The sequence below is a fragment of the Centruroides vittatus genome, unplaced genomic scaffold (genome assembly GCF_030686945.1).
Source record: "Centruroides vittatus isolate TY-2023 unplaced genomic scaffold, ASM3068694v2 scaffold_861, whole genome shotgun sequence".
NCBI classification, from domain to species: Eukaryota; Metazoa; Arthropoda; class Arachnida; order Scorpiones; family Buthidae; genus Centruroides; species Centruroides vittatus.
In genome coordinates this window covers 7,844,615-7,860,518 of record NW_027122718.1, presented here as the reverse complement: position 1 = coordinate 7,860,518, position 15,904 = coordinate 7,844,615, and the positions used below count along the sequence as shown (strand labels likewise).

The 15,904-nt window shown below is 29.3% G+C and overlaps 1 protein-coding gene across 2 annotated transcripts in view; it reads right to left on the bottom strand.

Moving 5' to 3' along the window:
- LOC136990015 (solute carrier family 12 member 2-like) overlaps positions 1–15,904 on the bottom strand; it is an 80,746-nt gene that overhangs the window by 22,376 nt on the left and 42,466 nt on the right. For both annotated transcript variants that reach the window (XM_067288336.1, XM_067288337.1), the window contains exons 11-17: positions 13,093–13,216; positions 11,784–11,885; positions 11,560–11,715; positions 8,215–8,314; positions 5,718–5,829; positions 917–1,051; positions 571–677 (exon numbers count right to left, since the gene is read on the bottom strand). In XM_067288336.1, coding sequence (XP_067144437.1) covers positions 571–677; positions 917–1,051; positions 5,718–5,829; positions 8,215–8,314; positions 11,560–11,715; positions 11,784–11,885; positions 13,093–13,216 — 836 coding nt within the window. The remainder of the gene's footprint in view (positions 1–570; positions 678–916; positions 1,052–5,717; positions 5,830–8,214; positions 8,315–11,559; positions 11,716–11,783; positions 11,886–13,092; positions 13,217–15,904) is intronic.

The following is a 15,904-nucleotide window of genomic DNA, read 5'->3' as shown; positions in this document are numbered from 1 at the left end:
GAGATTAATGGGAATTAAGTTTTGAGGATTTTTAAGTCTAATTTAGAAATCCTCAAAATTTAGCTCCTTTAATCTCAGTATCAGAAAAGTTAGCTAGTTCTGCATACAAAGGAAACTATGAATTTTTTGTTTACCTAAAAGGTTTGAGACATTGGTAAAATTGACTGGTTTTTGGCAGTTTTGAGATTGTCAAATGGAACTATACACAAGAAATTAAAATAATTTTTATATAATAATAATAATAATAATTAAATAAAATATCATTTATATAAAAAAAAATCAAACGGCAAATAGAAAAACAAAACTGACTCTGAATAACCAGTTTAGTGCTACCAGAGGTCAGTACGTGAACTAGCAAAAAGATTTTAAGTGACAAATTAATAAAATATGTTCCTAAGTAAAATATTTAGAAAATTAAATTTAAAAATCTAATAATATGAAATAGAAAAATTAAATAGATGATTAAAATTAAGAAAGTAGTTTTGTTACTTTATTAGATAAATACAATACAAAGAGCATATTATATAATTATTTAAAGTTAATATTGCAAAATAAAAATTTCTAACTTACTGAATAACATTAAAATATTCAAGTACTTCACTAGGTTCACATTCTTGCCAGTTTGATTTATATCCCATTAAAATCACATTTGGTTTTAATTTTCCAATTCCAACTAACTAAAAAATATATTTCATATTTATAAATATAGAAATATTTAAGTCTATAATTTAAAATAATAGAGAATCTTAAAAATTGTAAAAGCTTAAATATTTTACAATTCAAAAGAATATTTAAAATAAATCATTAATAAATTCTATAAAATTCCATAATTTTAAAGTTTTTCACTTCACAAACAGAATAATTTATCAAAGCTTATCTTAATGTTTATTATTATTTGGTAAAAATAAAATTTCACCTGCGTCAGAGATGATACACCATGGGAAAAACTGTCTTCTTGAACTACTGCATAAAATGATTTCACTTTTCGTTTTTGAAGCCATTGATATGCTTGTTGACTTAATACTGCTTTTGTTTTTTGAGAATGATTTCCCTTTATTAAAAAACAATTTTGAAAAATTTAATTAGAAAAAACAGTTATATTATTTATTATATGAATGAAATATGTAATGTTTGCATTATTTTAATTTCGTTAAAAACTATATATTAACATAATCAAATTCTTGTAACAAATTTTTATGAATAAATTATCAAAAAAATGATTTGTAAAAACTTAAATAAAAACGACAATAATAAATTGTTTAAGCAATAAAAACCAAAAATTTAAATTGGTCTGAAAACAAAAATTATTAAATATAAAAAAATATTGTATGCTGTTTGGAATATTAATCACACATTACATATGCAAATATCAAGCCTGTTTTATCACATTTATATCTTCATTTTTATAATAATTGGTACACTTATTATTTTATCAATAATACTTATTAATACAAAATGCTACCAAAAAATAAATTAATTTTTCAATTGAGAAAACTGACATTTAGTATTTAAAAATATATAAACTATCCAGATTAGAACTTTTAAATCAAACAAATAATTGTCTGGGATGAAAAACGAACATTCTTTTAACCATATATCAAAACAAAAAACAAATCTTGACCTTTGCAATTAATTAAAATTAAGGGAACTAAATTATAAAGGAAAAGGGGAAAAATAAAAATTATTAAAACCACACAGTAAAAAAGAAAAATTAGTAAATTAATTTTTATATAAGACAAGACAAACAAAAAAGGAAATTTAGTTATGGTATAAGGTTCGCTCAACCTCAAAAGAAAATGTTGAATTGTATTCATAGTCAATCGTCTTTCTCAGAAACTGATCTGGTCCAATTTCACCTGGTAACAGAGAAAGACCAATCTGGGACCGAGAAAGGGGATTTGTGGTAGGTCCCACAATGTGTATTTTTTTTGTTGTTATAATTAGCAAATTTATAAAAAATTTTCGTATTCTCTTTATCTGATTAATTAATTAACCTAGCGGGCTTGCTATGCTTGCTTGGAATAAAACTTCTAGTCTTTTGAACTAAAATGATAGGCAAGCAGTTCTCACTGGGTTACCTGGTAATATACTTCATTTTTGAATTTTTGCAGTCACCAATAGATTTTCTGGCACAGTCAAGAGCACTGCTCAGTGCATTTTACCTGTCAATGTGTCAGCCATCTCGTTTTGCCAGCAGATTTTAGTAGAGTTTGCACTAGCAGACAGAGGTTGTTCGTGAAAAACTGCTTTTTATTACATGATTAACTAAAAAACAATAAAAGATGCTAATTTGTAATTGGTAGGTACTTTAATTTATTGCACTAATGTAGTTTTTTCTCTTTTTAAAAAAGGTATTTATGACAGACTATAGTGATTATGTCTCTATCTAAAGAAAGTTTTTTCGTCAAACAAAATAGAGATGCAACGGTGGGGAGCCAGTTTTTGGTCACTAAAGATAGCAAAACAGCACAGTGTAAATACTGCCCGGCTATATTAAAAACCTTAAGAGGGTCAACCAAAGGACTACACACTCATCTTTCAACCAAACATGGCAAAAAAAGTTATTACTGTAAGGCTGTCCTCATCAACTAGCCAAAGTGGCTATGGTGAAGAACCACCGCCATTGAAGCGAAAACATAGCTCACTTGAGGACTTTGTTAAAACTGAAACTTTAAACAGCGTTTTAGCCCAAATGACAGCCTTAGATGGCTTTTCTTTTAGTGTCTTTGTAACCTCAAAAGATTTGAGAGCGTTGTTATTATCAAAAGGGTATTCAGATTTACCAAAAGCTGCTTTAACAGTTCATAACCGTGTCGTCAATTATAGCTACATAATTAGAAAGCATACGAAAGCTGAATTAACTGCTTTAAAAACAAAGCCAGCACTTCAGTTTGAGTTTTGATGAATGGACGTCGACTTATAAAAAAAGTTACATGAACGTAAAGATTCATTCAGAGAAAAAAGTTTTGGAGTTTAGGTCTTATTCGTATCTATGTATCTTTGAAGGTGGAGACGTGTTGATGTTTTAAAAGAGCACCTTTCTCAATTCGATATTTCACTGGACAGCAAAATCATGGCAATTTTAACCTACAGTCCAAATGTCATGCTCAAAGTCGGAAAACTTGTCAATGCAAAGCACCAACTTTGTTTTGCTCATGGCATTCACTTAGCCATTTGCTATTTACTTTTTTTATAAAGTATACCCTGTATACCGGATGCTTCAGAAAATGAGTCAACTGAGCTCCACGATGCAGACTCAGATGATGACAAAGATCTTGAATCAGGATTAGCCCTTGAAAAAACAGAAAATTGCCCAAATTTGACAAATGACCAGAACATCAAGGATGTAATAAAAAAAGTTTGCAAAGTAGTTCTTATTTTCAAAAAGAGTATCGTTGAAGAATGATACCATTCTTCAAAAATACGTGAAGATAGAGCATGGCAAAGAGCTAAGTTTACTGCTTGATTGCGAAACCAGATGAGCATACTGTAGAGGCTGTTCGAAGTATTTTGCTTTTTTGAAAGTTAGCATCAGAAAGGTGCTTATAGATTTGAATAATCCAGTGAAATTGGAAGAGTCCAATTTCAAACTCAATGAAATCATTAAAGTCTTGGCTCCAGTAAAATTAACTGTAGAAGCAGTGTCGCACTGATGCGAATTTATGCACAGCTGATGCTGCCCTTAAGTTTCTTTTTAGGAAATTAAATAACAATAGCTCCTATTTGGCTTCTAAATTCAAGATACAATTACAAAAGTGCATGAAAGATCACTGAAGAAATAAATTGAGTGGCATTTTATGCTACCTACAAAATCCTCATAGTGACAATTTGGCTGACGATGATGAAATAAAGTGTACATTTTCAAGTTTGAGCAAAGTCCTGATAAAAAAAAACCAGATTGTTTCATTAATTGAGAGATTAAATGGTAAAAAAAATGATGAAGAGGAAGAACGAAATATGCAAGTCGAGCCTACAAATATAGAAAAAAAGTGATTTGACACTCAAAAGCTTCAGCTGGAAATAGAAAACAGCATGAAAATGATTTTTCCAAAATTGTTAAGAAAGAAATGAGCCTGTACGAGTCTTCAAATTCTACTCTGAGCTATAACCTAGAGCGAGCTTATAAGTATTTACTAACAATTCCTCCAACTTCCATCGAACCTGAACGCGCTTTCTCAGCAGCTGCATATATGTGCAACAAATTGAGAAGCAGACTTGGTGATGAGACACTGAATGAGTTATTTCTCAGATCATATTTTTGCAATTCAAATTAGAATGTTCCTATTAGTCACATTTTTCTCAAATATAAAGAAAAGTAGACTAATTATTATTATTTTTAAATGCTTTTTGCTAAGAAAAACTTACTTTACTACCTACTTACTAGGTTGTTACATGAAAGTCATCTATTTAGTCGACGTTAAGAGAGATTGTTAATTTTCAAATGTTTATTTGCATAGTTTGTTACATAAATTGAAAAAACCTTTATGTAAGTTTGAAGAAATCTCACTGATGCTTGAAAAAGAAAGAAAAACGTTGACATGAAGACAGTGATTTTAAGTCTGGTTAATCTGACTAAGTCTGATTAGTTAGTGATTAGATTAGCTAGGTGTATACCGTAAAATACATTGATTTTTGTCTAAATTTTGATTTGTTGATTAAAGAGCTGATTTCTGAGATTCTTATTTTTTATTATCCCTCAATACCAAAATAATCCCAGGGTCGACTAAGTATAATCCCGAAATCCTAGGATTAGAAATAAGTGCTAACAAGCTTCATCATTCACCATTAGGGAATTCAATCCCTAATGGTGAATGATGAAGAAAAACAGTACACATGCAAGGGAAATCACAAAGTGCCTTCTTGGATGACTTCTTGGATTTAAAAAGCCTGGGAAATATTCCAAATGAAAGAGTCCACTACTTCAAAAATTGTGTGTTGACTATCAAGACAGATAGCAGCAAAAATGCATCCATCCACTGTTTACTCCCAAGGTACAGTTCCTTGGATTTGAAAGTTATTGATGGCCTGAAAGTGACCTGTACAGGAGGAAGAGGATGACAAGGAAGCAGACTGTAATAAAGTTGTAATCTACAGTGATGATGGTGAACATTATGACACTCTACAGCAATGATAACTCAAATTAAATTGCAGCTATGGTAATACCATAATTATGCTTATGGTAGTAACATTGTGTAGTATTGTGCTTTTCTATTAAGTAAAAAGAATTAAATAAAAAGGAAAACTTTGTGAATATTTGCAGTTTTCATTGTTTGGTAGAAAGAATGGGTGGGAGAAAACATGGAGGTGATGATGGAAAGAAGATTAAACTGTATCCCCCCTTTTTATCATCACTTATTTGGATATGAAATTCTGTGAGAATGGAATAGACACTGGGTCTCATGTATGCCAGCAGCTAAGTATATTCTGCCCAAAAGATGCCCAGGAGTTCTTTACACTCATTTGTTTGATGTATTTACTGTCAGTGATTTATTTTTGGAATAATTTTCCTGATCTGACATTAAATTATGTAAATCCTTCAAAAAAGCAAAGAAAAAAAAACACCAAACAAATATTCAAATATTACAATTTCTTACTAATTCATAATTATATTTTTTGATTTACAACAATGATAAATTCTGAATACTGTAATTATAAAATAAAACTTTAGCATTTTTTGCTAGCCTAACATTCACAATTATTATTAATACTATACTTACTATTAGAACATGACCACAGACCATTAAACTCAATTTTTTTGAAATAGTATAAGCAAAATCTACCAATGGAGGACGATTATTTGGGCTTCCAGTTAGAACAAGAATTTGTGGTCTGAAAAAATAAAAAAGGATTTATTACAGATTCAAATTTAATTTAAATTATAATATTTCAATTTATATATAATAAAATATAGTTAGTTATTAAAAGTTAGATAATCAAATTCAGAAAGATAATATTTTGTAAATAAAACCATTAAAAAGACAACACTAAGGGCATGTCTCCTAAAACTCCACACAAATTTCAGTTGTTTAAAATTCATTTTAAAATAAGGTTTTTTGGGTACAGATAGGTTGTTTAACATTCAGATGAGATGATTGAGACCAATTGGCTGCAATTCAAACTTTAGTCTTAATCTGTTCCATTAACCTCTGGAAGTGGCCAGCTTTGAAGTTGTGATGGTTGGTGGCACCACCATCGAAAAAGCATCAAAGTTGGCAACAAGAAAAAAAAAAATAGAAAAAAACTGATTCTCATTTTTGGGGATTCTTGACATGGGTGAGCTTACTGAACAGAATTCATTGATACAAGCACAAATTTCTGTTTGTCAATTTTTAGTCAGTTGTACATGTATATTGGAAGTATAACAATAACGAAAAATATCGTTATTGTTAAACAAAAAGGTGTGTGGAATCCTTTCCCAAGAAGACACCACAAAGTGATAAAATTTGGGCTTGATCCTGTCCAACCCCTTTGTGGATCCAGCTTCCTAACCATTTTCATAAACTATTTGCTTCAGTTGGTACCAAAATCTCTCAATTGGTCTCAGCCGTGAAATGTTTTGAACATTGGCTTCATGGAAGATGTATCAAATTCTGTAATGATCCAACTTAGCAACTGTGCTAATGGACAGTGGCCATGTTAAGCCAGAAGACAAATATCTTCTTTTTGAATGCATTTACTGCCATACACTTTTTCGATGAAGAGCTGTGACAGGGCAAAGAAAGTCTAAACATGTCTTTAAACTGAATGTCAGCTAAATCAGGAGCTTTGGTAAAAACTTGAATTATTGTTTGAATTTGACTTCAGGATTCACATCTAGCACTTGTTTCATGAAATTGTTACCAGTCACCTTCTCAAGTTGACAGATTTTAAGCTCAGACAACCAACAACTTTGACTAGAGATTTATAGAAACCCTCTTGGACTAAGGAAAGGCAAAACGGAGGTGTGAATTATACCCAAGGAAGTTTCCATGCGATTCCTCATGACAACAGAAATATGTTCGTATAACCCGAGTTCTTTATTCTATTCTTTCCACCATCTTTGATACTTCGCCTCCTATCATCTGTTTTCCACTTTTCTTTAGTGTAAGTTAGTTTTAAGGATTAGTTATAAGGAAATTTTTGGGTAATAAGTAATCTGAAGTTTTTTTGTACAAGTATCAATATTTTGTGATTATCCAGCTGACAATTAGGTTTTAGGTTACTGCCAGAGTAACAGTCCTACAGTTGGCATCCATCACTGATCCTGTACATAGTTATATCACACAAAAATAAATTGAGTTTTTATCATCTGCATGTGTGTTTCTTTTTCCTGGGTGTTTGCCTTAGTGGGCTTACAAAATAGCACATTCTTTCTGACAAAAGTGAAATAAGACTCGTTACCAATGATCATCAATATGAGCCTTCATAACACCATCTCATAGCTTCCACAGAAAGTTTGATGTTCTTTCAGAATCCAGCAAACATGTCCATGTCATATTTTTAACTGTAGTCCCAATTTTCTAAGTATTTGTCCAACTTTTTCCAAGGCTCCAATTGGTTCCTCTTTCTATCAGGCATTTTCCTTCTCTTTTGACCCCTTCCCATTCTTTGTCTCCAGATTCCTCTTGTTATATTCTTGAGATGAAGCTATAAATTGTACACCATGGAACTCCCTTTGCAGAGAAATATTTAACTATATAAAATTTACCTTTTTGCAATTTTCAGTATTACATTTCTTCAATAAAATTCATTTATTTCCTTTTTTAATAAAAGTTATTTATGTAAACTTTTGTTATAAATAGAATCAACATTCTAGAAAGAATTACACTGTCTTGTGCTATTTTTCAAAATTACCAGAAAACATTTTTGAAAATTTTTGAAGGATTTTTAGGACACATGCCTGTAATTGTTTAACTAAAGCATGATTAATAAATTATTACTAATGCCCATCAGTTATATTACATTTGCAGATTATATATATACACACACATATGCATTTAGATAGATATTTTTATACTTTTTTAGAATAAAATAAAATACCAAATAAGAAAATGTGATTCTTAACAGGATTATATTTTGTGGATAAGTCTTAAAATAAGTCAAAGTCCACAGAAAAGAAATGAAGAATTGTTATTCTCTCCAGCTGTTGGCAATATTCAATGTAATATATAAAGTTCTTGAAATGTTCCTTAATATATAACACATTTAATATTTTAGGATATATTTCATACATACCTATAATTTTTCACATGATCTGGAACTAGATTTAATTTTATAACAGCATTAAGAGCCATTTGATACATTTGAGCCTGAGTTGATGATCCCCAATTTACATCTGTAATGCAAATATTCATTTTAATAAATCTTTACACAAATAGAATTACACACACACACAAACACAGCATCTAAAAATATTCTAAATATCAATGTTTTTCGGGTTTCGACAATATTTTTTCGGTATACAAAAAATTTGTATAAAAATTTCTTATGGTAATTATATTGATCTTTATTAATTCTAAAAAAACAACTGTTTTAATAAGCTATTTTTGTTATAATTTCATTGCCATTTATAAAAAAATTTACTAAAACTTAAAACTATATTTTTAAAAAGTTTACTATATAGTTGAGTATGGTTATAACATACTCCAATGAGGAAACATTAAAGAATGTTATAATTGAAAGTACAACTTATGAGCAAGTTCTTGAAAAATCATAGTAAATAAAAAAAAACAGCAATTTATTGTATTAAAGTGCTATGCAAAAAATGAAAACCATTAAAAAAAATCATTGATTTTTATTTGTTTTTATTTCATAGACTGTTCACAGAGAGGAGTTCCTAATGCCAAGAGATATGTTTGCATGTCTCCAATGTTTATAAAATATCTTTCAAGGTGTTCTAACATAGCAAATGCTTTTGATATTACTGGTGGTGAAAACTTAACATCAGTTCCTTCTGCATTATTGTCAACTTCACAGTTGTCATGGATACAGCTATCTGTTGAAGACTTAACTGTTAATCTTGTCAATATTAATGATATTCTATCAGCAGTTAAAAAACTGCTAGTGTTGTCTGTAAATTAAAATGATTTATCTGGTTCCCATAATTCCTCAAGGTTAGTGTTAAATATAAACAGATTCAGAGATTGCAACATTTTGTTCTTTTGATGTTGGATCATTTCTCTAGGTATCTGCTAAGCTTATACAATACAATTCCAGCTAACAAACTTAGTTTGATCAGATTAATTTGTAATTGTTATTTCTGCAATCATTTGCTATAACAAAGACAATGATAGCTATAACTGTTTTGCATCATAATTTTATAAGAATAGGTTAATAAAAACTTTATTTAAAAGAATAATGTGATTGTAGATTATTGATACTTTTGACTCTTGAAAGTGAATCATGTCCCACTAAACTGGCCAGGCCTGATCTATATAATACTACTCCAAAGCTTAATATATGCAAGTCTTATGACTGAGTAGTCTCAAGAACTATCCTATTTTTTTTTTTTGGTGTGTGTGAATTACAACAAGTTTAACTTATAACAGATTTCTCTTCTAGGACTCCTGTCATTTGTTGTGGATTACTCATATAAGTAATCTAAAATTTTTTTCACTAATTACCAAAATCAAATGGACAAATCTGTTTAAATTTTATTTTATCCATTCTAACATAAATCTTAATTCCTACAAATGAGATCACACCAACACGGTATAAAAAAAAATTCAATGAACTATCATTAAATAAATAATCTCACATTTTTAGAAATTATTCTCCAATTCTCTGAATTTTTCAGATACTTCCAAGAAGGATCAAAAAGATGGTTTCTTCTTTTTCATTTCTAAGGCTATAATCTCAATGACTGCTTATTTCTTTTAACCAATCCAATATTCTTTTTCTGACTATTGCTTTTTTATTCTTCCCTGCTGCTCAAGACATCTACTGCAAGAATTATGAGCAGCAAGTATCAGTTTTTGTAATATATTTGTACATAACCACTTTCAATATTAACAGCATCAGATACAGTTTGCAATACTACAACAGATAATTCTAAGAAACATCTATTAGAACAAAGTTTAGTATTACTAATTAGTTTTAAGTATTTCGTCCATTTTTCTTGTCCTTGCAGTAGATTAAACCTTTGTTTTACTTAAAAATGCATACAAAATATTTTAAGTTTTGTTTATTTTTATTGTATTGCACTTGAATGTTTGTTGAGAGTACACTCATTGGCTGACATCATGGGTTGTGTGTTAATTGCTTGTAAAGATTCCATTGTCATTTTTAATGAAATTTAAGCCAAACAACTACTAGATAAAATCACAGAAAAGTAGCCTGATGTTATTTATTTAATTTTTTAATAATTTGTCCTAGAGGAAGGCATTAGGTGCAATCTCTTATTAAATTTAACACAAGATGGTGCCTAATGCCTTCCTCTAGGATGAACTATTAAGAAATTAATTAAAATCATGGAAAAGTAGCCTGATGTCATCCAGTAGTTGTTTGGCTTATTTTAATTATATTGGGTTTAGAGATGTTTGTATATATAATAAAATTTTATTTGTACAGATTTTATTGTCACAACCTACTACTTAAAATCTTACTTCTCACACTGATATCAATAACAGGTAACTTAGATAGACTTTCACATGTCTGTAAATTCTTTGATTTTATCAATCTTCTAAGAATATTCTGCAGAAGGATGCTAATGTGTTTGAACAGAAATGCCAATAATTTGTTTCCTTGAAACTTTATCAAGAATGGCTCAATGTCAGGAGCTATGGACAAAAAATTATAATTTACATTGTATCACCTCACTTTTATTTTCCAATACTGACTTAACCATAGCATAATATTTGTAGAGGGTTCAATTTTTTCAACTTTTTCGTTAATATATTGTTTTAATTTAGAAAGTTCATCTAAAGCCTTCTCAGATGAGTTGAGTTGAAAGGCTTTAACAGAAAGGCTTCCAACGGAAAAACTTAACTAGAAAATCTAATTTCATTGATAAATCTGGCAGACCTACCTTTAAACAAATTATACAGCACAGTTAAATTTGTTTACTTCTCATTTTGAGTTATAAAAACAAGATAATCTGTTCTTTTAGATCTGTTCTGTCAAAAAATACATCTTTATTTCACAAAATCAGAAAAAGCATCACTCTACAAATAACTTTCCAAAAAATCCATCAAACAAATCTATACAGGAAGTGTGCAAATTCTATTTTTGATATTATTTGCAAATAAAACACAATTTTAAATACTTGTTTTACATCTGCAGTTCACTGTTTTCTCTTCAGAAATATCCACAAGTTATAAAGCTTACAATAACTGATTGCTTTTGAGCTAATAAACAAAATTCACTGGCAAAACAATAAAATTTTGCAATGTATTTTGGAAAAAAAAAAAATTAAATTTTCCAATTTTTACTATAAATTCCATGACTAAGCCTTATCAATTTCCCTAATTTTTCCAGATTTTCTGGGTCAACTAGAAACCCTGTCTTTAGTTTTTTGAAAAACATTAAAAATTCCACGTAGTCTATGTAATTGATTATGCTATTTTTTGTAAAAACACTTACCTGGCTTTCTGTAGTAGATGTAGATAAACAAAGCTTGTACAACAGCAAATGTTGTAAGAGCTGCCCACCATTTTATTATAAACATGATAACAAGGCACAGTATTGCTCCAAGAAGACTAAGCCACATGTTATAGTATTTGAAAGATGGACGGAATCCTATTTAAAGCAAGATTTAAAAATTCTTATATAATTTGTTTTTCCCCCTTAAATGTTTATAAATTTACCTGGAGATCTTGAAAATGAAGCATGAAAACAGGAAAAATTTATCAGACAGTAAGCAGCCAAGAAAAAATTCGATATTATAGGTGCAATTGCATTCAGTTCACCTAAAAAAAATTTCAACAACACACTTATAAATGTATTATTATTCAGACAATATTTTATTTAGTATAATCAAATATATACAAACAACATGCAATGTACACATGAAACAATTACAATGTACACAGAACATATTTAACAAACTAGAACTCTCTCCAAATTGTAATTTTTATAGATTCAAGCCCAGACCAGTTTCAAACATTTACTTTACATATATTTTACTTTTTAATATCATGTGGACTTGTAAACTGGTGTTTATTAGTAACTAAGATGCAAGTAAAGTACCAGTAAGAAGTCCTCCAAAATAGTTAACTGGAAGGTCCACACATTTAAAGTAACACATAGGTATTTCAGAATAGATTACAGTAATCCTATGTTAAAATTAAAAATGAACTTTATTTGAAATAATTACTTCTAATGTAATTACTACTTGTGACATGTATTTTTACGGATATGAAGAGTTTTGTAACATGCTTTGAATACTTAAGGGGCTTAATTTGAATTAGGATAAGAAATACAAGTAGATGTAGATACTTATTTAGCAAAGCAGCATGTAATTTTATTTCATGAATTTGAGTGATTAGAGATTTGGCAAAACAGACATTTCTATTAGACAGAATTATTGATATAATTTGGAATGTAACTGATGTTTGGATAATCATCTAGTTCTATTGATTATTGAGCAATCGTGTAAATGAGAGAATTGGCATATATTTCATTGTCTATTCATGACTGATGTTATTAAATTTAAAACTTAAAATATGTTTGACCAATAAATTTGTGTTAATAAATTTATATTACTATTAAATTTGACACACACTACTAATATATTGAGATAAAATTTCTTTTAAATTAATTCTTTAAATCTTATCTAATTACATTTATGTAATTACAAGAAATTGCAAACAAAAAACTGACATCTCTTGTCACCCTAAAATCTATATTACTGAAGACAAAGTTAACAGACTGATATTGTTTAATAATTTTATACATGTATTTTATTTAAAAAACTTTTATAGTTATGTTTTATATTTATTCATACAATTTTCATTTTTCTTATTTTGAGAAAAAAGTATTTCAACAATGATAACACAAATTATGTATAAATAATTATGTATAAAATAATAACTAATGAGGATTAATCCAAGTTAATTATTTGTTAAAAATAAATTATGTTATGAATAATAATAAAACCAAGAAGTAAAATAATACCTATTGCACAACATGCCAAAGCTATTATAAATGTCAAAACATAGCCTCGACGTGGCTCTCCATTTTTTCCATATCCTTTAGCAAAAACATGGATGTAAGGAAATAGTTTATCTTTACAAAGTGCCTGTAAAAAAAATTTTAGTTACATTTTATAAATAAATTTGTTTTAACTTCATATTCAATGATGTTTAAAAACTAACTAGACATTCTAACCACCTAATGTATTTTTTTTTTATATGTTGTCTTGGTTAAATATACTAAAATGTAAAAACTATACAGAAAATAGAAAAAGGATAAGGAGCTCCAAACTATCACCCAGTATGCTGCTCTACATGGCTACTCTCCATACATCATTAAAGGTCTAGTATGTTGTATTTCCTCTGCCACTTCCATCACATTGAACACTCACACCCAGGACACCATATATACAATAGTCATGTATGACAGAAGACTAGTTGCCCTATACAAAGAAATTTTCAGGAACAATAATTTTTGTTTAGTTTTACAGAGAAGTCCCTGGTTTACACTCTACTCTGCAATGCTAAAGACCATCCAGACATGCACCTCAAACAAGGTATATATTTTATCCCTGTGACAGATCACAGAACAAACCCCAACTTAGAATAAAAGTGCATTGTAATACCTATGTAAACACCTGCCTCAGAGAACATTGGAATTCCATCCTGAAAGGGTCAGCTACCTTTGCCTCTGATACCAACATAGACATGCATTTCAACCATGCTTACCTCATATATAGCTCCACCCAAAAACAACAGCTCAGATATTTAGAGCAAGTAGAAATTTACAAGACTACCTGAAAAAATACTACCATTAACTTTTGCAATGTAGATTTCATCCCCTGCATGAAAGTCATTCTACAAACTGTAAACTTACTATCCTCTCTCCCTCCCTCATGTCACCTCCACATGTGTATGGCAATTCCCTGTTGTGTTTTAATTGCTTTGGAACCATGGAAAATGTTAGTTCTGTTACCTTTTTTGCTGGTTTTTGGTTTCAGTTACTGTTTTTATCAAGTTTATCCAGTTGTGAATGGTTGTGTTATAAACAAAGAGAAGACAGAAATAATGATAATGTGCAAAAAGAATTTGCATGTTATGAAATATTACAAATATTGAACGTGATATTAAATGGAAAGTTTAAAAGATTGGACTGAAAAAACCCCCCCCCCAATATGCATACCCTATATGAAATATTAAGGTGTTCAATTGTTCGCCTTTAAGGAAGTCAGTCCTTTTGTAAGTTGTCCTCCCTCGAAAAGTTCTCCTACATGTCCTCCTTTTCAATATTTGAAGACTACTCTGTAAATCTCCGTATTCAATTGATGCCGAGCCGATCCGTTGCATGTGATGTGTTTGTATTTGACATGAAGATTCATCATGGCTCGGTACAGTGTGACAAGATGCGATTATGAAATGCATGCATTCTACATGAGGGGAGATCTTGAGAGAGCACAGTACACGCAAGTGGATTTGCTTATTTCTTACAAAACATGACACGGCACATGTGTGCAGTAGAGATTATTATGGTGTATTATTGTTGTAGTGAATAAAATGTTTTTTTATTTACAATATTTTTTCCTTCAATTTATTTGTGTCCTCCTTTTCATTGTAAAAAAGTTGGTCACCTTAGAAATATACACATATTTCATATAGGGAGGATATGCATTTTCAGGTTTTATTTTCCAGTATATTTTTTTCCAGTTTATATAAATAGTTATATATTGTTGAGTATGGCTTCTAGGAAAAGACTGTTGTATAAGTTTTAGTGAGTGAATGAAAGAAGAAAAAATTGTATTACTAAATTTTTAAATTCAATCATGTGTAGTATATATTATAATTATTTTCTCTGATTACAAATATTAATTAAAGAATTGATCTAAATACTGTTTACTTAAACTTTCCAGCTATTTATTTTACACATAATTTAGTTTATTTCATTTAATTTTAACAATAATATTAAAATTAACTTTTTCTTAATCATTAAACATTAATTATTCCTATTGATATTATTGTTAATAAGCCATAAATAAATAACTTACAACAATCTTAAACAAGCATAATACAAATAATTGGAATTTATTTTTATGAGACAAATTAATGTCTAAAGTAGCTAAAAGCAATAATTTTGTATTAATAATAAAATAATACTGAACTAAATATTTTTTCAGTTCTTCGTGTATTATTATTTTATTATTTTTGAAAACACTTGTCCTTTACCAGCTATATCAAAAACCATATCAGTTGAAGATGATTCCACCATGTTTGATACAATTGAAGTGCAAACAAACATCAGCAGAATTTGTAGTTTTTACTATTTCAAAGTAATTTGATAAATATGTTCTTCATCTTTTAGTAACTTGACATACATGAACCTGTTATGTCATAATAAAGTATGTGATGAGTAGAATAAGATGAGGTACTGATATTTTCTAGTTAATGTGCATTTATTTACGTTGGTAAAACACTGATGGAAAGCACTGGTTAACAAGAGCTGTAAATAAGGCCCGCAATTGATATCAATTTTCTTTCATGAGTTTTATTATAAGCCTCAAACACATTCTGTAAGATGCAGTAATTTATATAATAGCGAGGTTGCAACCGAAGTTCTCATCTCTAAAACGTGAACGTTGAGCACCACTATCTTATAAGCGGCACTCGATGTTCATGTTTTAGAGATAAAAACTTTAATTGCAACCTCGCTATTAATAATAATCTGGAAATTGCCAGAAAAAGAGTTCAGAGTATGAACCTGAGTAGAGCTGCAAAGATCAATAGGTGTGTTGTTAGCAACT